This window comes from Pteropus medius, unplaced genomic scaffold (assembly GCF_902729225.1).
Source record: "Pteropus medius unplaced genomic scaffold, Ma_sr-lr_union100, whole genome shotgun sequence".
Lineage (NCBI taxonomy): Eukaryota > Metazoa > Chordata > Mammalia > Chiroptera > Pteropodidae > Pteropus > Pteropus medius.
In genome coordinates, this window is record NW_024344240.1 from 12,800,176 (window position 1) to 12,826,231 (window position 26,056).

Consider the following 26,056-nt stretch of genomic DNA (forward strand, 5'->3'; position numbering starts at 1 on the left):
CTGGAGACACAATTTTGAATAAAACAAAGCATCTGACTTTGGTTGTTTATAAGCTAATAGGAAAACAAAATTTGAATATAGTGAGATGGATGCTGGCCCAAGGGTGATCAGAGCACATAAATAGGGCAAACAATCCCACAAAGGAAAATACCTTCTAATTTAAGAACCGAAGGATGTGTTGATTCTAGCCAACTATAAAGGAAAGAATGGGGATGAATGAAGATCAATTTGGACACATAGAATAATACGTAAAGAAAAAGAAAAATGGACTAGAAGGGATTTAATATTTAAAGAAGTATAAATACAGCACTTACATATGGCTGGGGTGTAGAATGCACTAAAGAAGAGATGAGCCAGAGGTAAGACACAAACTTGTGAAAAATCAGGTCTATCACCTTAAGCAGTTTGAACTTTATCCTTAGAGAAATGTAGAGACTTAGAAAGATTTTTGAGAACAAAGACCAGAATTACATTTTTAAATGTTCTAGTTATCTGCATTTTCCTCTAGAAATTTAAAAAAAAAGTGAAATCTATTATATTATTCACCAAGGAAGGTGAACATAGATGAACACAACTTTAGCCTCCTCTGTAGTGGGTTGAACTGTGTCCCCATGAAAGAAATGTTTAAGTCCTAACCATTGGTACTTATAAATGTGACTTTTTCTGGAAAGAGTGTTGTTGCAGATCAAATTAAGTTAAGATTAGTTTATAATGGATCAGAATGGACCCTAATCCAAAAGACTGGTGTCCTTATAAAAAAGAGACACAGTATGAAGAGAGAATACCATGTGACAATGAAGGCAGAGATTGGTGTATGCACCAAGTCAAGGAACACCAAAGATTGCCCAATACCACCAGAACAGAGAAAAAGTCATGGAACAGAAGTTCCTCTAGAACTTCCAGAGAGAGCATGATTTCATTTCAGACTTACAGCTTCCAGAATTGTGAGAGAATGGTGTTACCATTGGAAAGATTGGAGTTCCAGTAACACACACCTCCAGGTCATTTTCACTGCTGAAGAAATGAATTTCAACTCAGTGAAGATGAGAAATATTTGTTTATTAAAAGCACATTATGAGGTAGAAGACAAGTCAAGCCTAAAACTGGCTAGCCATGTTGAAATTAGGTTACAGTATCCCTAAGGGATATTAGCTATATTATGCTTATAGAGGGCAAGGAGGGTCTGCACTGATCTGGTTCCTTTAAGTCAATGCAGCAAACCATTGTTACCCGCCATTAGAAGGAGATTTTGTATTCTTGTTTAAAAGGTTCTGGTCCCTCAGACCTCTTTCTTTCCTATCCTTCTTCATTCCCATTTCTTCCCTGACTCCCTGACTCTTGAGTTTGAAGCTACAACTTCTATGACCAACCCTGTTTGGATCCTGTAATATATTTGGCTTCTCTAATTTGGCTGTAATATACATGTGGCATGGGTTTAGGAATGTATTTGGAACGGAACAGAAGTATATAATGCCTTGGCCATTTACAAATCAAGAGGCTTAATTTGTCTTGGTATCTCAAGGCTAATCTTACACATAGGAAAACTAGGAAATACTTATATGTGGTTTGATTTTTAAGGATTTTGTAAAGCTCAAAGCTTGTAAAACATTGTCTTCTATTTTGAGAGAATGCCTAAGTGTAATGACCACTTACTATGGGCCAGCAACTGTGCTGAGCATTTTATTTCATTATCTTCTTTAGTTCTCATAATAACTATAGGTGGTAGATACTATTGCTTATCCCACTTTACAGATAAGGAAATTGAAGCCAGATTACCTCGACAAATTGTCCAGAGTTACAAAATAATAAGTGGTAGAGCTCATATTAAGAAAGAAATAAATCTGAATCCAGGACCAAAGTGTTCTTATTTTATATACATTATATTCACATATAAACATATATTTTGTACATATAAGAACATTTGTATATAGCCTCTTATAAACTTATAATTTATCTTCAATGAAATATTAGCTAACCCAAAAACTGAAAAAATGAAGCTGCTTTAGTTGCATAAGAGGAGGATGGAGTAGAGTACAAGCCTTTTCCGATTTTAGACTGTACTCTCTATCAAATAGTAGTTGTCTCTGGGAGTGGAGCTCAAACCTAAAATTGTTACCGGTCATTTGCACCTTGATTAATAGATATGAATGAAGGAAAAGAGAACAAAAAAAGAGCAGAACATTGCAGCCTGGAAGTGGGCAAGGAAAGAAGAAAGAGCTGACGGAAACCGATTGACTTTAGGCTCAGGGCTATAAATACACAGCTTAAATAGTGTTCATAAGAATTAGGATGCAATAACTAAGTTCTCTACACCCGATTGCCCAGGCTTCAATATTAGAGTTCTTAACTGAAATTATTATGTTTCACTGTTTCGGAAGTTTGAACTATAATTTTCAGTAGCTGAGTCTCTAGATTTTCACATTCATATCACTGCGCTTCTTAAAACATGAATAACAAGTGAGAGCTATTTTTCTAGACTTTCCATAGTTTATGCATAGTGTTAACCCTCCCTCGATTTGCTCCCATATTTTTTTAAGATGGGGCCGTTGTTAGGGCTGGCTGCATTCGAAGGTGGCAGGTCTTCGTATTTCCTTTGTGTGAAACCAACTGGACAAATCTGAAACCTGGACAGCACAAGGCTCCGAGTAAGCCTTGATAGCTAATCAATAAGAGCAGACAGGGTTGCCATGCCTGGTTGATCAGTGAAAGCTATCACAGCATGGAAAAGGAAAACAAGGTCTCATGGTTGGTGCCTCTATATAGTGCACACCAGTAAGCTCTTTTGCTGGAAACATCTCCCTATTTTCTCTGAATGGACTAGAACTGACTGTTCTGTCTTTTGTTAACGATATTATACAGGCAATGCTTTTGTTTTTCGATGAAAAGGCAAAGATTCATTCGCATATATATTACTTTCTTCTCTGATTACCTGAACAATGATGTAAAGATGAAGATTTAGAATTCTATTTAGACTATTGTCAAATAATCATCATTATTTTCATTCAGTAGTAACATCATTTAATGCCAAAAATATTTTCTCCCTATTTCAAAAACATCCTTTGTGGCCTTAACATTACCAGAAATTTTTTGATCATAAAAAAGAAATATTTATGTGCTTTAATCATATATAACTATTGAATTCTTGTGAAACAAACATCTTGTGAAATTTCAAGGTTTTTTTCATTTAATCATGGCAAAAAGCAAGGAAAAATCTTTGAACTAGTGCTTGCCATCACTATGTGCATTTTAAAGTACATTTTTGTGTAAGAATACCCAAAAAGTGATGTTTCTATCCATCATCCCCATCCTAAAAGTGTTTGCCTCACTCTGCCTAAAAATAGAAACCAATTCTAACAGTCTTATTTGAATAAGTTGGAGATTTGAAAAATTAAAATCTTTGGAAAATTCAAGTTTATGATATGGACTACCATATTTTCTAAAAGAACACAAAAAGGTAAATTAACCACAAAGTGACAATAAAAAGTATGTTGTTTCTACTATTATATTTCATCTGTAAAATTCAACAGGAAGGTGGCTTAATCTGTTTAACCTGAGATTTGTTTAACTATAAATATTTTTGAAGAGGGGTAAAAAAAGAAGTATGAGTTTTCAATGAGAAAATGCTCTCTACACTTTATGGATATAAGTTATGACTATGAGTTGAAAAGTAAAAATAACATAGATAATAAATTCCATATTATAATAACAAAGTATATATTATATAAATAATTCAATTTATTCTGCTGAATCAAAGTCCTAGAATAAGTTTATTATTGGCTAAAGAAATGAGGAGTAGATGTTTCTATCTCTAATGGATAATTGGTTGGTTATGTGGTTGTCAACACTGAATCACTTTATAAAGCAACTCAAAAAAGAATTGAGATGATTAAATCTCTGATGAAATTGTTTACAAAAAGGCTGATTTGAAGTAATTCTACCCAAAAGTGTATGAAGAAAGTAGACAATGGATAAACTTTTATTTGATTTGTTTCACTAAGATATTGGGCGATCTAGATCCCCTCTTGCTCAGAAAAGCTATCTTCATTGTTCAATTTTAGCAGCTACTGATTTAACTAACCTAAAATCTCTAATTTTGATCCTTTAAATTCTTAGTTAAAATAAAGCAAGTCCTAAAACAGAGAAGGAAAAACATATTCCCAAGAAAAGAGAGTGCTCGCAGAGATTAAATATACACCAGTTATTTGCATCTACAAATTTTGTGGACCTTGTTAATAACGTGGGTAAATGTTAGTGATGAGCAGATCAAATGAATGCCATGTTGCTACTAAGCTTGCAAATTTTAAGATTTCTTAAGTCTTTTCAGTTTGGGGTACATCGAGATACCACGTTTTGCTTTTTATAGGCATTCTTTTAAAGAACAGTGAAATTACATATTTTGGCAAATCTTTTAGTTGCTTTTTTTTGAGAAAATTGTATTGTCAGAAATACAAATACTGATCTCTTCAGAAGAAACTATCTTTCTTACTTTGCAGCTGAATACCCTGAAAAGGCAATCAGTGAGAAAAGACTAGCAGCTGAGATATCACCATTAATTTATAGGGCGTGGTTCCCTTTATTTATATGGCACCACATATGGTATTGCATAGGCACCACATGGCACATTTCTTGCTGTTCTTATAAATCAGCGATTTTGTTTTTCTTGTTGATGGTGGTGGTAGTATATATATATGTATGTTTTGATGGTGGGGCTAGGAATCACTGTGGTGCGTTAAAGCAATAGTAGAATCCAAAAGACGTTGAATGTAGGCCAAAATAACATCTCAGTCCCTTTTCTCCACATGATAGGCATTTTAAAAGCAATGTTTTAAATAGGAATGCATGTCAGGATAACTAGAAGATCAGCCAATTTTGGAGTCAGTTATTTGAGGTAAAATAACATATGGAACACTTTACTTCAGTCCTAAGTTATGAAGGAAAAGTATGCTATGCTCAGTAATAAATAGCTTATGGAAAGTGTTATCTTTAATATTTCCAATAGTTTTCTAGAGTTTTATGGTTTTTCCCTTTTTGTCAAACCTTTATAGCTCAAAAACTTTACAACTAAAATTTATGGAAAAATCCATGTAATTGCTATTGATTTTATTCATAGTCAATCAATATAAATATGAATCTCTTTTGGAAGTGTTCAGGAAAAATAGTGACCAGAACAAATAGAAAGGAGAAAGCTATTTTACTTTTAAAGATTTTTTTTTTATTATAAATTCCAGGTTCTATTCGACAAATTATTTTCACCCCAGGTAACACAGTTATAGCACCTTCACTTCTATTCTCTTTAATTGAAGACAATTAGAATTCATATTTTACTTGTACTTTTCATCTTCTTCATATCTATCATACCTAACTAAAAATGTACATTAGAGTAAGATTTAAAAAAAAAAATCATGTCCTGCATCCAGCCCCAAAAGAATTCAGATTCAGTAGGCTGAAAACGTCTTTTAAAAAGGGCACAGGTGACTTGAAAGCATAATTATAGTTAAGAAGCACTATGTCTTGATCTTAAATTTTCTGAGATTACATACCCATTTGAAGATTCGATGAAAAAAGTACCTTCTGCCTAAAGAAATACTCATAAACACAGACCCATGATAATGTAAATATACTTTCATAAAATTGCATCGTAAGACTTCACTGCACTAAGATATTAGACTCCCTCATATTACGACTCTAACACCTAAAAGTGAATTTACTTTTCCCTTCTCCTTTAATTTCATTCTGAGCTATCAGCCCTCCTGTAACACTACCCAGCCTCCCTTCCACTTGAAGATACATAATATTTGGCTATGTTACATCTAGGTGCAAGTTTAGACCAGAGTTTACAGAATTAGTGGAAAATAATACAAAAACAAGTAGACTCAAATTTTAGAATACAGAGAAAGATGCTTCATACCCATTGATTGATTAAATACTACACTGTCTGGGAAAGGGCAGATAAGGTGTCTCCCTGAGAAAGGAGAGAAAATGCAGGAAAGATGAATAGTTTTTACTCTACTTACAATGGTGCACTGGCTTACGACTAAAAATAAGGTAGATTCTTGGTGAATACATGCTGAAAGAAAGTAATGAATAAGTAGCTAAAGAACTAAATGAAAGAAGAAGAAAGGAGATACTTTATTTATAACCCAGTTTCCTCATCTGCCAAGTGAGGGCATTAGAAGCAATTTATGTTCTCTTTCTTTTCAAATATCATCTTCTATTTTCCATATTATCTTCTATTCACTCTGTGAATAGAAAGGTGGGCACCTACTGTCTAGTGGAAAGCAGATATCCAAACTGTAGATTGAGCCCTTGTGGAAAGAGAGACAGCAAAGAAAAATGATACCATATGCGAATGTATTATCATGATAAGCTAAAGGCTGGCAGGTATACTATTTGCTATAAACTTTTTAATATTGGGGTAGCTTATAGAAAATATTGCTTCAACACAAAGATAAACAAAGTTTCTATTATGTCAGCTTCTGAAATAATGAAACAGATGTATGTGACTTCATATAAAACACTGTCCAAAATAAATTATTCATTGCAATAAGATTCAGAAGAAAGAATATTAAATGCTGTCCTTTATGTAATGAATATACGTAGAGCATCTCTGGAAGGATACAGAAGAAACTGGTAATGGTGGTTGTCTTCAAGTGTGGGAAATAGTGGCTTGAAAAAATTTGGGAAGGAAAATTTACTTTACACTGAATTGTTATAGTTTTTGAGTTTTATATAATTTATATGTATCAATCATCTAGAAAATATTTTTAAAAATATTTAAAAATCTAATAGAAATTAAGACTGAAAAGCAGGAAAATTAAAATCTATAAAACAAAAATCTATAAAAGTTTTTAAAGTGATACAAAATATATTGGTAAATATGTAAAAATAGAAAACTAAAAGTTTTAGTCACTTGTGGAATTATATTTTAAATGCTGTGATGCAGTCTGTTAATATAGTTCTACAGCAGACCAAGAATATTTGGCCAAAATAAATCAATAGATATTGTGTACCTTCTACCTCTCCTATTTTGTTGCTTTTATTTATCATTATTTTTAAAACTATACATTTAAAAAATGTAACTTATATAGTGATAGGACAGTTATAAATGAAAGTCTTTTAATGAGATGGCACTCAGAAGAGTTCTACTGCTTCATCCAATTTTGTATATACAACTGTTTCATAAAAATCATAATTTTTATACTTCAGAGACAATACTGACCCAGCAAACTGTCAACTGTACACATGGTTTCCTGGGAGATTATTTCAAGAATCATGAGACTACATTAAACAACATTTAACCATAATACTCTATGTTGCCTTTGTCTCTAAAGTGGTGGTAACTCGGTTAATTAATCTATTAATTCCACTTGGAATGTGATGTTTAATTATTATGAAATGCCTAAGTGCTGACTGAAATGCAAGATACTACAGTTCAGGTGATACAAGAAAAATCAATGTGGAAAGCAAATATAATTTTTATACTTTATTTGTAGTTTAAAATGTTATACGATACAATTTTAATGATCACTTAAAAAAGGATTTATATTTGCATAAAACAGAAGCAAAACAGAAAGGTATGAAGTAAAATACCACCTTGTTTCGAGTTTTCATATCAATAGTTAGAGTACTAATATACACCTATATACATTGTAAGTATATTATATAAATATACTATGAGTAATCTTGAATCCACAATAAATATCAAGTAGATTTTTAGGCACACGGCATAGAAAAATGCAGAACCTGCATAATTCTTGAGAGTGCTGAGTGACTCATTCCTAGATTGTTTTCACACATGTATTTTACACAAAGCATCAGCCATTACACACATGATCCCCAGTCACCTCTGAATCTAACTTTTCATCTCAACATTAATGTCTTTTTATTCTTTGATACTATTGCTCTATACAGCTTTTACATAAGAAAATATTTTGCAGTCTTCTTCAACTAATTGCCTAAGAAGATATCAGTACTACCAAAATAAGTACAGTCTATCTACACAATATAATCATGGAAATGTGCTGAGAGGCACCAGTTTATACAACTGAACATTTTAATATTGGGAGTCACCCTGAAGGCAAACTTACACATTTTGAAGTACACCATTTTGAATTGCCAATACCATTACATCCAGAAATTATTAGAAACTGAGGTAACACCTGATTTTTTGGAGATAGAAATACTTGAGAAAACACCGAAAGGGTTTTCAGAAATTCTGACGAACATGAACCTCAGTCATTGTAGGCTTTGTCTGAAACTCTTTCTGTGCAAATGTAAACCAAAGAATCCAAAGGAATACTCTAGCTTAATTTACATATACTGTTAGGGTTAAAGATCACAGCCATGGATAACCTGAGATCGCCCTCTGATAAGTGAAGCTTATTGCTTCTCTTTCTCTTTATTGAGCTAATGTTCATTGATAAAAATGAACCAAATAAAGCCCACTGATTTTTTTCCCCAGCTACAAGTCAGATTCTGGCATATCTGGCATATCTGGCATATCTGCCATCAAATACCCTATTCCATATCGTCCGTTGGGAGCAGTATCCAGACTTGGTGATCCACTCTGTTTCCGATAAATATTTTTACCAAAATTTGGAGATGACATCTCGCTTGATATCTTTCCATGAATGAGGCTTGCATCATCTCCCTCTAAGTTTACAGGCTCCTTCAGGACCCTTCCTCTTTTATATGTCACAGAGGCTAAATTACCAGAGCTATCGTCTATAAGGTTGCAGCGTCGAATGATGAAGACAACTGGGATGGGGAGTATTGCTAGGACCACAAGAGAGAAACAGACAGCCATTCCCCATGTTGGATAGCTCAAAAATTCCTCAGATGCCTGTTAAAGCCAAAAAAAAAAGTTATTAATAACCTATTTCTCCCTGCAAATATTGTATCTGTCTCAAGTTTGTAAGCAAAGAATCTGGACTAGTCTTGTGACTTGCTTTGTCCAATAGGATGCTGTGGAAGTGACATTAAGCAATTTTCAAAGGTAGGCCTTAAAGGTCTTGCAATTTCTTCTGTTTTATAGAATGTTGCCCTGAGTCCATATTGCTTCATATTGCATATTGAAGAAGCCACGAATGAGAAATCATAGAGAGACATCAGCTCTCCAAGTTCAATCAACCTCATGTGTTAGCTCAGGCAAGAGCAAGAGAATAATTGCCCAGTTCACCCACAGAACCCAAGAAATCATAAATCAGCATTGCCTTCCAACATTACATTTTGGAGTAGTTTGTTATTAACCAATAGATACCTGTTACATATGCTCTACTAACTTTCTACAATACTAAATCTAAATTTTGAGGCATCTCTGGGCCGAAGGGTTTGGGCAAGTGGTAACAAATTTGTTTATGCCCCATTTATGAATTTAGTTTTTATTATATAGAATTACTGACCATAGGATAAAGATCAGAGGTATCTCTGAAAAGTAAGCACTCTAATTTTTAGTGGTTAATATATATCTTATGATTGCATTATTACGTGGGTAATGCAGCTTGAGAGCAGAATTGAAACAATCATTTCTAATACAAACCAGTTATAACAAAACTTTACTTCAACAGTTACTTCAATTATGTCTACATGACTAACACATATTTTCATTGTTATAGAGAATCTGGAATACAATTTAATAAGTTTATATAGGAAAAATATTTCTAGTGGTTTGAGCAACATGTTTTCCAGGAGAAGCCCAATAATTATTGGATAAAGCTACCTTACTGAGAACCAAATTAGTGTTTCTCATGTATTAAAAAAAATCTACAATGTATAAAAAAATCATGTGTTTGTGACCAAATAGAACATAAATCTCAAGATCCCTGCAAAAATGCACCACCATTCATTAAATAGCAGAATATGCTGTGAAGAAAGCAAAATACAAAAACTTCTCAAATGGCATTTTATGTATAGTTTATCTAAATTTTTAATTTGTATTTTACCTTATCTTCAATCCATGCATTATAGCCAGGAGGACTTAATCCCATATTCACAACACTAGATATTAGCAGTGATAATAGCATTAGAGGAGACATATATTTCCACATATAGTAGTAATATCTGTTGGGAGCAAAGCCCAGCATATCTCTCAGGTCTTCCATAAACCTAAACAAAAAGAAAGTAATTATTCCACAAGCTTATGCAACACCTTAAAAATGTGCATTATAGCAATCGTTTGATAGAAGTCTAGACATACCTCGTGATATTTTATACTGAATCAAAAAGTCATATCAGAAGATGACTTATAAATTAAGAACATATATAAAGTAAAATGGAAGCAGTTAATTACATACTGTAATTTTCATTTAATGAAAGCCCCCTTAAGCCAATTACTGAAAAGTCTCATCTTACAGATGACTTTCTACTCTATGAACACAGTATTTGCAACACATTAAAAATCTTTGTCTCTTTACTTAGCAATAATTAATTAATATCATCTGATATCCAATCTCTGTTTATATTATCTGAACTCTCATTTCTTTTTATAGCCTGTTTGTTTCAACTGAAAGGTCAATACGTTGCTACTGATTAGTGTGTTCCCAAGCCCATTTTTTCATCACTAGGTTCCTACTACAACTCTTTTTGTTTCTTCCAATATTTTGCTGAATTGGCTGTGTACCCTACACTGTAGTTTCCCAGAGTCTGGTTTTTGCTGATTGCATCCCCACAGTGTTGCATCATAAGTGCATCTCCTCCTCCTATTTCCTGTAAATTAGTACTTAAGCCTAGTATTGATTAGACTTTTTTTAAGTCAGGTTATTGAGGTATTATTTACATGAAATAAAATTCACTCTTTTTAGGTGTATGATGTTAACACTGTCAGAGCATATGGCCATTACACAGTAAGTAGTCTATCTCCCTTAACACTTACCTAGAGGTAAATATTTACTGTCCACCCACCAGTCCCTGTACTGATATTTCTGTAGATATTTTGGTTGTCTAAAGCTAGTTCTCTAGTAAAGTCTTCAAAGAGAGATCGTAAATGACTATATTATACTCCTTAATTTCTTGCATGTTTGTAATTGTTTGCCTAAGGTCACTATACTTGAATGTCAGTTTGGCTAGATTTAAAATCAGTGGCTTTTTTCCCCCTCAAGAATCATAAATATATCTAACTATGTAATATTGTTCCAAAAAAGTTTGTGAACTATCAGGTTTTTCTATGATAATTTTTTCTGATAAAAATAAATAATTTTGCTTGTTTTATTTGTACTGTTTTTGTCTTGAGGTAGTATCTATACTATGTCCTAGCATTGGCCATTATGTTTACTTTTCTAAGTATACCATGTGCCCTTTCAACATTCAAGTCGTCATGTATTTCCAGCAAGTTTCTTGAATTATAAATTTTAGTACTTGTTCTGGCCACTGCATTGAGACCCTCATCATATGTAGGTTGAACCATCTTTGCTTAATTCCTATTTCTAGTCCTTTTCTTAAATCCTTCATTATTTCTTCTTGGTTTTAAAAGCATTCCTCCCTTCTAGATCCTAATTCTTGTGGAAATAGTCATTGTGCTTATTGTTTTTGTGTTCCTTTTCATCTGATCTTCATTTCTGAAGTATTTTTCTTTTACTCAAAATGATTTCCTAAGTTCTACCACCTCTGTCTTAAAATCTTCCTTTCTTTAATTATCACATTTCTTGATTTTTAAATAGCTCATATATGCTGTCTTTTTGTGGCTTCTATCATTTTTGAAACTCTATTTAAACTCATTTTGAAATATTCTTGGTTTTCCATTTATTTTGCTTGTGTGCTTTTGTTGCTTGCAGGCATATTATTCTGCTCATTTCCTCTTTAAAAAAATAATTTCTTAAAATTTTACCACATTTAAATGAAATAAATTTTCCTGCATTTTAAGAGAGAGGGATGGACACTTCCTATTTCTGCAAAGTAATCTAAAATTGGCCTTATTGTTTCTCAATTCTACCTCCTCTGCTCTCCTCCTCATATTTATTTGGACTTCCTTTTCTGTTGCTCCTATTGTCTCTCTCTTGCTCAATTCAGGTTTTGCTCCCATCACTTTCTCTTCAGTGAAGAGCTTTATCTTGCAAGAGAACTGTGATTTCTTCAACAGTTTTTTAGAGACCAAACTGCTCTCGAACTGATGATTTTATTGCAGTTTGATCTCTCTGCATTCCTTCAAATGACATCAAGGATCCTATAAAATTTCTCTCAGTTTAGGTCACTGTCTTCAGATTAGCCTGCCACACTTTTCAGGGAGAATCTGGGGATGGTTAGGGAGCTGTCAGATGCCCAGCTGCACATCATCTCCCATCTCCTGCACAAATATAATACCACACAGATCTTGTGGCTGTTAATGGTTTGTCCCTATCTTCTCATATTCGAGAGTTCACAGGAATACTTTCTTGTCAATGTTAATGGGTATTTGGCTTTGCTATTCTAGTTATTCTTTTTCTCTTTCTTCTTTTTTTTTTAAAAGAGATTTGAGGAGATAGAAAAACTATGCTGCCATTACTTTCAGCTTCACAGAATCCTCCTCATTTTCTCTCATTCACATTTCTCCCTAATCTCTAACTTGCTATGCTTCAATATATCTCTTCTGCATTTGAATTTTCTGTCTCAAAAGTTTAGGCTTCGATTGCCTTCTCTCAACCCTGTCTCTGGGAATGCAGGTAAAAGTGGCGGAAAACACAGAGAAGAACTGAGTTCATGAAACTATTGAAAACAAACAGAAAGAATATAAGTTTGCTACACAAATATATATAAAACAAAACAAAACAAAACAAACAAACAAACAAAAAAGAAAGAATATAAGTGTAATTAAATGAGAGCATTTTAGGCATGAGAATTCCAATCCTGCTAAGCCAAAATAAGAGCTTTGGAAACCAAGAAAGTCAGTTTTAAATCACAGCTCTGTCATTTTTAATATATATCTTAGTCTCTCTGAGCTTTGTTTTTGGCATTTTCAAAAAAGATAATAGCTATTTTGGAGGGTTATTGTTAGGCTCATAGACAATGTATGTAGAGCACACTACTTTACATATAGTAGGAATTTAATAATGTAGTTATTATTAGTATTATTCTTCCTGTTCTTATAACTATTATTTAAGAACACTACTAAAAAGAGATGCTTTCTATTATGCTTATTGTAAATGATAAACTGTCTATGGAAATCTAAATTATAATATTAATGGTCCACAGATCAGTCCAATAACAATATCAAATTCCAACACGGTGAGGTTAGAAAGTTGGGGGTAGCTTGGTAGAATGTAGACATAACTAGTTTTGAAATTAAGGGCTAAGTTAAAGGCCTAGCTCTGCAACTAGCATGCCGGATCTTCCCGTACAAGTAGGGCCAATTTTCTATTGATATGAGTGTTATTAGTTACCTCTGAGTATTTTTATAAAGGTTAAGAATTAATGTATGTCTGACAGCTATTACTACTATTACTATCTAGTACATGACTATAATGTGTAAGATTCCCTACCCTTCCCTATCTGGAGCTTTTGACAATAAAAACATTCTCTAAGCTTTGTCGCAAAGCTCATTCAATACCAGTAACGTTCTCTGTGTTGTTTAAGAGGACTCTGTTCTTCTCTCAATGCACTCATTCCTACTTTAAACAGACTTCTAATGAGCTTGTTGATTTTATTGCTTCAGTCCATATATGCTAACCAGAGATAATAACTTTAAAAAATATTGGACATGGCCTCCAGAGACTTTTTTCTTGAGATTACGCTAATGCTTCATTTCATGCCAAGTATATATACTTTTCCCATCCAATAGGTATGTAATTCAGGGGTTTAGGCTCCTAGTGAATTCAAGTAATGATTTCATATAAAAATAAAATTTATGTATAGCAAATGCCATATATATTTCAGAGCAGGATATATCATTTCCCAAAATTGGCCCACTAAATAAGTCATTAAGTAGCATAATAAAATAAAATTCCTGCCATAAAACAGGTTAGCAAAGTAATTAGGAGCAGAGGCTTTAGAGTTAAGCACAAATGGCTATGAATCCCAGGTCTGCCTCTGTCCAGGTGTGATGAGTGAGTCACTTGATGTCTAAATAAACCTGAGCTTTCTCATCTGTGAAATGTAGTTAACAACAAAACAACTTAACAGGGTTCTTGGAACACAGCCAATACTCACTAGCTCTTAGAAGTCATAATTTCGTAACCAGAATTAAATCAAAGCTCCAGAATCCTAGAATATATTACCAGGTATGCAATTCTATCTAGTCACCTAATAGGGGAATACACTTTATTAAAATTGTTGAATAAAGAAAAAACTTGCAAAAGATTTGATTTTGTGGTATTTTTCCCTCTAGTCATTTCCTTCTTCTTCTAAATGACATAGATATTGGTAACCCTGTTTCCAAAATAGAGTCAAAATATGAATACATAAAAGTAAATATACTTACTTATCTATGCCATAGACAAAGGATACAGCAATATTCTCCAAAATGACTACAATTAGTAGAGGCAATGAAGCAGAATAATCATCAAACATTGTAACAAAGTAATTTCCAGAGCGTTGCACAAATATCAGGCCAATACAAAATGCTACAAGACAATAGATAACTGTACAAAAGAAATAAATAAAAAATCAAGCCTTTATTCAGAATCAAGTCTTCTAAACTTCATTATGAATTATTATATTCAACATTTTTTTTCACTTTTATAACTTGTCAAGGATTTAAATAGGCAATGTCCTTCCCTGATACTGTGGAATATGACATATCAGGAGTTAATTATCTGATTTAGCCCCAGATTTAATATAAATTCATTTTAAGATGGTAACTTGACTCATCTCCTCAAGTCTATAAAAACTTAGCACAAATAATAAATGAGACAAAACTGAGAATACTTAAAGAGTATAAATCTTTATGCCCTTCTCTTATTAATACCAAAGCAACCTTCACAGGCAGCACATGTTCATAGGTCATTTCTAATTTTAATAGTGTTTTATAATTTTGGAAGCTATATTAAGTTTTGAATTAATAATGAGACTAATACAGCATATATCATGATACATATATATTTTTATGTTTGACTGAAATATGGTTATTTTTAAAGCATAACTAAAAAAAAAATCTCAGGTCAGAACTTGTCATAGCACCAACCCAAATTTGTATCTTGATATTGCCTGAACAGATTAGTTGGGAATACATTATGACAGCGTTGAGCAATCTGACTATCCAAGTAACTAAGAAGAACCATTTAAATGGAGTTTCTGCAGTAAGGTCCATGGAAGATACAGAAACTTCTGACCATTTTATGTGAAAACTTAGATTTCTGGAATCCATATAATATTTCTATAGTTTTACTAGACTTTTTATTCTCTCATGTACATTTATAGAGACCCTTAAAAATAAAAGATGACTGTGTTTTATTTCTCAACCACCTTTTAGCAGAAGTGAGTAAAAGTGAAAGAAGAACAGGTAACAGAAGTTCAGGGAGGGAGAAAACAGATATCCCTGGGTTCAGATATGGGGTTCCCCTAACAATCTTAATATGTATGAGTTAAATTAAGTCATTACCTCCATCTCTTATTTAGTGATATGAGTTACATCATACATAAACAAATATTACATATAAACATATAATGCAGAAATGAAAAAGTAACATGTACTTGGAGTCTATCACATATAAATGTCACAATATATTGTACTTAAAGTCTCAGGATGGCAGTAGCAGAGCTGAATATGAACCATAGTCACTTTTGCCTTCTAATTACACTATAAAATCACGTAAATATGAAGAGAGTGTATTCTAGGTGGTACGAACAGTTAAGAGTTTCACTGGAGATGGGAGAGGAAAAGATGATGTACTATCAAAGAAGACAAAAAGCACATCTTACAAAGGTAATGGGGGGACATTTCGTGTGGATAAAATATAACTTGAAATATAGGTTTGATCCCAAAAAAACAGGTAATGGGGGAAGAGAGTACATTCTCCTTTGCTCTGACTAAATAGATCTTCTGGTAGGAGCCAGCAAACACTACCCCTGTGTTTTTCCCATCCACGCTGTTGCTTTTCCCTTAATTTTTGCAAACCCTCTTATCTCAGGAGGGTTTGGATATAGGGCAAAGATGAAGAAAGCAGCAAAGATGACTGCTATTTGCCTGTATGTCAGGCAGGATATTGATAGCCATAAATGAAATAGAAACTCCAGAAGTAAAGACTGCCTTTTGGGAGAAGATAAAGAAGTTTCTCATTTACGTTTAGCTGAGTTGAGGATATTTAGTATAAATATTTAACAAACTGCTGAAATTATTTTACACAAGCACTCACACTTAGTAGAGCAGTAAGTGATAAAGGTATATATTTGAGAGTTATTTACATGTAAATTAGTACTAAATTTTTCAGAGCTAAAAACAGAGCCTTGGTGACCTCGTTCACCACTGCCCAGCATTCGAAGTCACCTAGATTTTTTTTGTCCAATTCATTTTTGCCTCTCTTACCAACACTGTTCCTGTACTCTGGTCTGTCAGGCTTCCTTACTGCTCTCTTTATCTCTATTTATATATGCTTACCAAATCCATCCTCCGATCTCTGAGAAGATCCTTCCCCTTTTCAATTCAACTTCCATCTCTTTTACTGATAGTTTCATATATGTATTATGCTCTCTATCAGTCTATTACATGGTACAAGTCTTATCTATGCAACTTATTTTTAATTATCAGTATTATTATTTTTGGAGAAGAGGTTCTCCTATATCTCTCTGTACCTCTGTTATAATTTATATCCTTTATGTACCTCAAATGCAAGATTGATACAGTATAAAATTGACACTTTAACAAATGCTAGCATATTGGACTTATTAACAACCATAAATACAGATAAATTGTTTTATTATCTTTCCTACCTAAAGATATTAACTGCTAGTAGGCTACAATTGCTATTTTATATGAGAAGTAAATTTAGCTTTATCAATTTCAGCAATGCACCTTTTGAAAAGGAGAAATGAATCTGAACTATTTTGTTATAATTATTTGACTTGTATACAAAATTATACATGAACATTCTATGACTTTATTCTAGTGCCAGTAATTCATAATAATGATATTATAAAGAGCAATATAATAATCATTAATAATTAATATGATCTATATTACATCTGCCCTGTGAGTACTATATAAATATAAAACATAATGTAACAAATAATAGCAATACATATTAATAGACATTAATAAAACCCCAAATATAACACTTTCCTTTTCCATTTCTGATCTCTCAGCAAGAGTAAAATGGCCTATATCAGTTCAACAAAAAGTTAAATACATAAAAACTCACCAGTAAAAATTTCTTTCCTCACTTTGAAAGTGTCCACAATAGGCGTGATGATCCCTTCAGTGTTTCCGAACATGCTGCCCAGCCCTAGATTCACTAGCATGAGGAAGAACATCACCGACCAGAAGGGAGATGCAGGGAAATGTGTCATTGCTTCTGTAAAGGCAATAAAAGCTAAGCCAGTTCCTTGAACAGCCTATAAAATATACAAAATAGCAACATTAATACAGAGAAATATTAAGTGATTGTGATGTGTGTATATATATATATGTATGTGTGTGTGTATATATGTGTATGTGTATATATATGTGTGTATTATATATATACATATATATATTTATCAGTGTATGTGTGTGTGTGTGTGTGTGTGTGTGTATCAGTTATAAAGAAAGGGGAAAATTCTGAGTTAATGCCTGGGAGTGACGAGAAATAAACATGCTAATATCTCATTGTCTCCTAAGAAAATATACCCTTAAACTAGCTTCGAGACGATTGTATTATTTCACAATGACAATAGAGAGACCAAAAGTAAAAGAACAACAAAAAAAAAACTTTTACAAACAAGTTAGTAATTAAGAATTCAAGATATTTATAGTAACAATGGTTTCATCCATAATTTCTTGTACGTGATGATTTATATTTAGTCTCAGCACAGTTAACTATCTTAAAGAAAATGATTAATGGCCAATTGCTCCATTGTATTTTCCTTTTTGGCAATACAGCAAGAAGGTGACAACCAATACAAGAATATTTATTAATGTTCACTTATTTTGTTATTAAAATACATGATAGTACCTAAGAAGAAGAAATTAATCATGACTTGTTGAGCACAATTGTTAAAATGTCCAAATATTATTCATGTGTCAAAACAATCTTGCAATATAAAAATAACAGGCATGATTCAAATTTTGTATTAAATATTATACCAGGACTAATTTCATTTTCTATGATAGAAATCACTTAATTTACATTCATATTTTAAATTACTGTGTCTTAATCAATGAAATTGCTTTTTTAAGTAAAGCAAACCTTTATGATTTAAGACCATATGTTCTCTGAAATAAAGAATGTGAATTTCGAACCAGCACAACCTTTCACAGGCATTTTTAAGCTTGCTTTTTTCTTTAAAAACATCTAGAGAAAATATATTTTAACTGAATGATAATTATTTATTGCTTAAACATAGCTTACTAACTTTATTTAGCTCATCTTCAATTTGACAGGAATTGAGATGAAGAGCAGGAAACTCTTCTTCTTTCACTTTTTGAATGATGTCATAAACTAAATGATAATCTTCTGCAGTAACAGCTGAAAAGTTGATGTGATGGGGAATAATATCCTGACTAATGTTGCCCATTTTCAAAAATGTTACGATCATTTTCGAATTTCTGAAAAATAGAACAACACATTAATGAATACTTATGGGTTTTAGGGGTATTTTTAATATAATTATGCCATTAAAAGCAAAAGGAAATTAATATCCATACTCTGTAATGCATTTCTCATTTATGACATTTGCTTTGAAGCCCAGAACTGCAAACACCACCAATGTTGCCAGGATAGAGGTAAAAAAATTGACGAAGCACACCAGGACAGCATCAAAGTGGCAGTTGTTGTCTCTCTTGTTGAAGCTTGAAAAGGCAATGACACCACCGAATCCCAGACTTAAGGCAAAGAACACCTGAGTAGCAGCTTCTCTCCAGATCTTGGGCTCCAGCATTATTTCAAGCTGTTTAAAAGTAAACATAATAGAAATCAGCTGCAAAATAATATTTCAGAATAATCTACATGGAATTACTTGTACTATTTAATACACAGCATAATGATATTTATGTTTAAATTGGGGAGATAATCTGTTCTTAAGTAGAAATAAACTTTTCATTTAAGCTTGAAAGAGTTGAACAATTTGTGCTTTGCATATTCACAGTTGTATTATTCATTTATATATTATTCTTTCATTCAAAAAGGCTTTCCTGAAAGCCTTTCCTTTGAAAATGGGAGAAATACAACGATATCATCTCTAAAACCCTTTCAGACGCAAATTTCCAAAGTTCTCAATCTGTGCTGAACGTATATTTCAAGTCGTACTGCTTTACATCTTAGAAAATTATCAAACCTTTAAATGGAACAATTCATATTAGCCATATCTGACACAGAACACAATAAACAGTTAAGTTTGATTTCAGTAACAGCAGTGTTTACATTGGTATTGTATCTTTTTCCTTACCATTGTGTTGAAATCGCCTTTACTGGGAGCCATGTCAAACATAGGTAAGAACATGAGTTCCACAGTCAGTTTCAGATCTTGATTCTGTTAAGCAATAATCTAAAAATAGTGCAACCTAGTCCTCTCTGAGTTTCAGCTTCCTCAACTGAAAGATGGGATAACAAGTGCTCAAAAATTGCTAGTATATGGATTATGGTGGCAGGCACATTGATAAGCACTTCATGTGGATTATCACATTTAGTCTTCACAACAATCCATGAAATTGTTGCTACTATTATCTAAACCTTAGAAAGGTTAAGGAACCCGCCTAAGGTTACATAGTTCTGGAGTGAAGCTGAAATATGAATACAGGTAGATTATAAAATTCATAGTCTCTCATATATTAAGATTTATTGTTCAAGTAAGTTATTATTATTGAAATGTACACAATATTTTATGAAACATAATAGATATTATACTTATAATTTATGTACAATTAACTAAGATAATGCATGTCATATCACCATTGAACCTTACTGTTCTATGATTAATGCTGATCTACTAAAATACTCAATCAACTGTCTATCTCTACTTCACCCACTAGATGGCAGAAAGCACCTATTTACTAACTAAAGACATTCAGATCGCTGTACCTCCAATTCAGGAACTAATCTCTATTCACGGTTTTGGAAATATTTAGTCTGTTTAGGCACTTTCTCCTTTATATAAACAATGTAAATTAGAAGTAATTAATAACTTCTTATTGGTATTATATTAACTATCACATCTTACAGTGACCTAATATAGAATCTTATCAACAGTCAATGAAAAGTGAGCTCAAAAATTAACTATATTTTAATAGCGATCCCTAGTCCTGGTTTAAAATGCTAATATAGAGGCCATATAAAAATGTCATGTCAAAGGGTTTAAATTCTAAAATATCTCCTCAAATCAAATATTTAGAACTATGTCTCAAACAATTGCCAACTTAGAAAAAAGGTGATATGCCAGAAACCTACACCATAGAGCTAGTTGTTTTAAACTCAGAAAACTATTTTTTCAATATTAAAAATATAAATAATTTTGATTATTACCTATGGCCCATTTGAAACTAATTTAAATGTTAACATAACTGAAATTTATGAATCTTAATAGTTATTCACTGAGGAGATTCAACAGTGCTAAATGTTAAACAGCACTTTCAAACTATTCAAGAAAACCAGATACCAATGTCGTCATTTTTGCTATTAGAGAATGAATACTAAGTTGGAACCAGCTCAAAGAACACAGCCTCTTTTACACAGTATCAAGGCAGCTGCCAGGAGTGACAAAATTCTAATATCTTCTGCTCACATTTTACAGCATGATCATTCTTCAGGTAATTTCCAATTTCTGAACTAATTTTAAAATTATATCTTTATAACTCTGTGTCCGCCTATGACAGTGGTAGTAAACTAACAGTGAGGTATAACTTCATTCAGTAAATAACCAAATACATATACACCTAAAAAATTGTTTTTGTTTCCTGTCAAATCAGTATAACAAGTCTACAAGGATTAATCAGGTTCATTGTGCCCAGTGTTAAGTACAGCTCTAAGTTGAATGACAGAGCACTAGTTCTGAGCTATTAATGAAGCCTAATGAGAACTTTCCTGAAATGTATACATATTTATAAAAGTTACAGAACTTCCCAAACTCACTATGTAAATATTCTTGAAGGTATGAAATCTCAAAACAAAACGAGAAAACACTGATTTCCTCTGATATGGAATTTAGACAACAGTAGGGTTTTTAACCTGAGTCCATGGATTTTAGGTGATCTGTTAACCTCCTGAGACATTAAACAAATTAATATGTTCATTTTTTTTCTGGTAAGACGATCCTATTATCATTTTTTTCAAAGGTGTCCCTGATACAAAAGGTTAAGAACCATTCAAATAAAGGAGGAAGATGAGTAAAGACTGAAAAGTTCTAAAATTTACAAGTGTAAAAATTGAAAGTTAACATAAAAGAGAAATTTTTAAAGTTTAAATAGTGATAGCCTTATCCCAAAATGGGATATTTAACTAGATCTAAAATGGGATATTTAAAATTGGAGATAGATAGATATAATTATAGATATATAAAAACTATGATTTATCTAGGCTAGATAACATAGCAGCTATAATTTAAAAGTCTAGCATACATATTTTAGAACAATTATCCCTTAAATCAAACTGCGGGAACATTTAAACAACAAACATAATGCTTTCATGATCATAAGCCTTATAAAAACACAGTACATACCTTAGGGGTAAACATGTGGTGGATGCCATCAATTGAACCATCTAGAAGGAATGCTCTAATTAGGAAACATATAAGTACCATATATGGAAACAGAGAACTAAAATACATAATCTGTAAAGAAAGAAAAATAAAAATAGATGAGACACACTAACAACTATATTCTTTTTTATAGTTAAGATTATGTCTTCTGTTCTATACTTCATTTACTGTTTATAGTATATTACTAATAACACTATTAATTGTATTAATTGTAAAGCCATCATATTAGAATGGCTTATGATTCTTGATTTAATATAACTTCGTTAAGTCATATTTGAGGCGATATTTGAGATATACCAAAAAAAGAATACCATCCTTATTTAATCTGGTAAGGGTGTGGGTTCATGGGTATGGTATAACTCGAATAATGTTGATTCCTTATAGTTCATAAAACAAGCAAAATTTAAAAGAAATGAATGGGCACTAAATCCCAAGCAAATTCCTACTTTTATTATTTTAGACATAAAAAGAATTATTTTTTCCTAGTAACCAAAGTTCCATTATGTTTCCATAAAGCTTATAAAGTAGAGAGGAGTCCCTGGTAAGTCTCCAATAGAACTTCAACAAGTAACCATGTAAAGGTTTGACTTTCTGCTTCAGCAATTTCATCATTAAAGTTGAGCAAATACTTACTACAGAAAAAGAATGGTCCTAACCAGACATTTACTGCCTCCTTGACATCTCCATGTGGGAGTCAGCAGATCTCAAACTCTTCAGGTCCAAAAAGGAACTTCTGAATTTCCCCCAGAGCTGTACCTATCCATCTCAGTACGTGGCCCTCCTACTATCCATCCAGTGGCTGAAGTCAAAGGTCTGGAAGTAGTCCTGTACTACTTGTATAATTCTCCTAACTCGTTTTCAGGCCTCCCAGTAATGCCTTGGGTTAGCTCATTCCCTAATTAACACAGTCCAGGGATTTTGAATGGTTGGAATAAAATGCCAGTTCCTCCCTCTGACATGCAAAGCCTTACACTAGAGCCCTACCTGCCTATCCCACCACTCCTCTGCCACCTGAGCTTTAGCCCTGCAAACTCTTATTGTCAGGGCCAAAGCAGGGCTGTGTCCTTAGTCTGCATTCATCTCCCTCATTTGTGTATAACTCTCTTCTCTTTGTTATTTATGTCTCATCTTCATCTTCTCCAGGAAATCTTCCCACACCAAAATAAAATATGCTTTTTCCATCTAATACTCCCATCTGGCCTTCCCTATGCCCCATGAATCCTCCATGATATTATCTTGTCTTGTTTTTTTTGACAGCACTCAGCACTGCCAAAATTATGTTTTGTTTTTTACATGTTTCCTTGTTAATTTCCAGTCTCTTCTATTGGAATATAAGTTCTATGAGGGCAAAGACCTTTTATCTCCTGTTTACTACCATATCTCAAACACCTAACATAGTTGCTTGCACATAGTGGGTATATATGTCTGTGAAGGGAAAGAATGGAGGGGAAGTGGGTAGATTGGAGGAAAATCTGCCAGAGCAGAGGATGGCTTAGGGCAGGTAAGAGATACTGAATCCAATAATATTATAGACAAACAGCACATGTCAACATCATAATTTGCACTTCTATAGTTCTATCCACTTTATAATCCTATTTAAATGCATGTGAAACATCCTGAGGGAAAAAAGTAAAATAAGAATCTCAACATACTCAAAAATCAATTATTTTAATTAAAATTATATTTTATTTAATTAATTATAATAAAGCATAATTTTTTAATCATTTCAAATTGGTTTAATTCCTTGATTACTTCCATTCATCCACGTTTTTTAAAATCGGAATGACTTTAGCTGGAGTACTTTTTAAAATTCTTCTTGCCTACTTTCAGCATTCTTTAAATTTGCCAGACTACTACATGCCTACTTAAGTAGCCTTGATCTCACTTGAATTAAAGATATTCCTTTTATGATTTTTCTTTACAAATCTTGAGACTAGCCAGAAGCAAGAATTCACTTTTGCAAAGTGAGTTCTGTTTTTTCTAATGAGAACTCAAATTTTCTGACTTATGACTTATATTTCCATTAATTCCACTCATTTTTAAAGTAAAAATGAAAGCTACACTCTAAAATAGTTTGAATAGGTTGATTATCATTTTTCCAAAAAATATGACATACATTCAGTATGTTTTTTAATATATTTCAAATTGGAGACTAATGGAAGAAGTGACTCTTCCCGTACTTTTATTTGTCCAAGCTAATCACATCATTAATATATCCCTCTTCCCCATGTCCCATAACCAACTGATCAACCAATCCTATTGATTCTACCACAGAAATCTCACATCTGTCCCTTTGTTTCCATCCTGAATGACATGTCATTTTTTACTCTTATAAATTTCCTGGTAACCTCGACTCCAGATTCTCCCTGCCAGCTTTCCCCTTCATCCCTGAAATTCATCATTCACGCTACCAGAACAATCTTTCTAAATTAAAGATCTAATGGTGTCAACAAACTGCCAAAAACCCTCAAATATTCAACACTGTTATCAGCCAATTATCTTACCAGTGTTCACAGATTCTTTAATAATCTGCAGTCAATTTATATTTTAAGTTTCATTTCCCAAGAGCTCCACAAATTCTATGTAAAAGTCACAAAGGGGTACTCAGCAATCTCTGGGCTTTGTACATGCTGTTTTCCATGCATCCAGTGTTCTTTCTCTGAACTTTCTGGTGAACTCCTCTACAAACACAAACTCTAGCACAAAAGTTACCTTCTCCATGAAAACTTTCCCCAAATCCATGTTATTTTCAGTTGACTGCCTTATGCTATCACAAACTTTTTACATGCCTCTCTGCACTTACTCCATTCTAAGTATCTGTCCCACCTATTAAATTTTGTCCATGAGGACAAAACTGTGGCCTATTCATCTTTGCATATCTATCAGTTCCTGACATATATTAGATACTAAAAAACACTGTACATTAAGAGAGTATATAGAAAGTTAAGTTTTCCTTTCTACATACATTCTCTAAAATATAAACTAATCTTTATTCTGGAGTATTTTTTAAATTATGTACTAATTATATTTTCAGACTCATTTCCATTTTTATTTGTTAATTCAACAAATATTTGAGTTCTTAAAGACATTGATCTGGATTCAGTTATAAGACTCTAGCACAGCTTCCTCAAAAGGAAAAAGATGATTTTAAATTCAATGTAACACAGAGAAAAATAAAAGTCAAAATTTTAAATACTGAAGTAGTATTAAGTAGGTCACATCCTAAATTTATTCTTCTATGAGTAGGTAAAAAAAAATAATTTAGATAATTATTTAAGATTTAAAATATATCTTAAGTCTGCTCTTCACAGAGGTATCTATATTGTTTTTAAATACAAGTCTTTTATATTTAATCACATTGGTCTAATCTTATTATACCAAAATAGTTGAATATTGTTATTAAAAATAGGTTAACTTCTACTTGACTATATGTAAAATGCTACACTTTCTCTTTATCACACTTTATTTTATGCACAGCTACCTGAAATTATTTTACAAATTTGTTTTTTGTCTGACTCTGTCACTAGAATGGACATTCTAGGAAGACAGACATTTTGTCTGCCTTGTTCAATGCTGTCTCTCAGAACAAGATCAGTGTTTGGCACATAGCAAGTGTTCAATTCATATATATTAAATGAAATGATGAATGACTACATTGTCCCGGAAGTACATGTGTTTAAGAACTGGGAAATAAAACAATGAAAACAAGCTAAGATATATATAGTTTTTAACATAGTAACAGTAATAATGGCAAAGCAATATTAGTAGAAAAATATTGCCTTAGAATTAGAAGAAAACTTAGAGCTTCTCATTTCTGTCCTTCATGTTGGGGCGGCATCCCCTTAATAGAGGCTATAAGGAAGGGACATGCAACCTCTATTTGATCACTTCCAATAATGCTGAGCTCTCTCTCACTGAGACAACTAGTTTTATTGTTACGAGGCTTTATTCCTGAAAGGACTTCCTTTTATTTAAAGTTTTATCACCACCCCACCACTCTCCATACTCCCCAATATTTGACCATAGTTCTGTTCTCTGTAGCCACACAGAATAAGCCTTTTTCTTTTTATTCAACTACTTGAAGATTGTGATCACAGGGCTGAAATTTTTCTTTTCAGTAATAAAAGAGAAAATAAAGATTTCAGTAAAATCTAGTATTACAGGCATGGTTCAACTGAGGTATGACAACCTGACCCAGAGGAAAATGACACTCTCATACTCCTCTTTTAATTCATGAAGTTGCCAATTAGCATTTTTGAGGGCTGTG

The 26,056-nt window shown here is 32.7% G+C and overlaps 1 protein-coding gene across 1 annotated transcript in view; it reads right to left on the bottom strand.

Moving 5' to 3' along the window:
* Nucleotides 1-6,841: 6,841 nt before the first annotated feature.
* Nucleotides 6,842-26,056, bottom strand: part of SLC6A15 (solute carrier family 6 member 15) — a 45,778-nt gene continuing 26,563 nt past the window's right edge. Inside the window, exons 6-12 of the mRNA XM_039868974.1 lie at nucleotides 21,751-21,861; nucleotides 18,746-18,987; nucleotides 18,454-18,646; nucleotides 17,262-17,454; nucleotides 14,387-14,546; nucleotides 9,942-10,104; nucleotides 6,842-8,842 (exon numbers count right to left, since the gene is read on the bottom strand). Coding sequence (XP_039724908.1) covers nucleotides 8,462-8,842; nucleotides 9,942-10,104; nucleotides 14,387-14,546; nucleotides 17,262-17,454; nucleotides 18,454-18,646; nucleotides 18,746-18,987; nucleotides 21,751-21,861 — 1,443 coding nt within the window. The 3' untranslated portion in view covers nucleotides 6,842-8,461. The remainder of the gene's footprint in view (nucleotides 8,843-9,941; nucleotides 10,105-14,386; nucleotides 14,547-17,261; nucleotides 17,455-18,453; nucleotides 18,647-18,745; nucleotides 18,988-21,750; nucleotides 21,862-26,056) is intronic.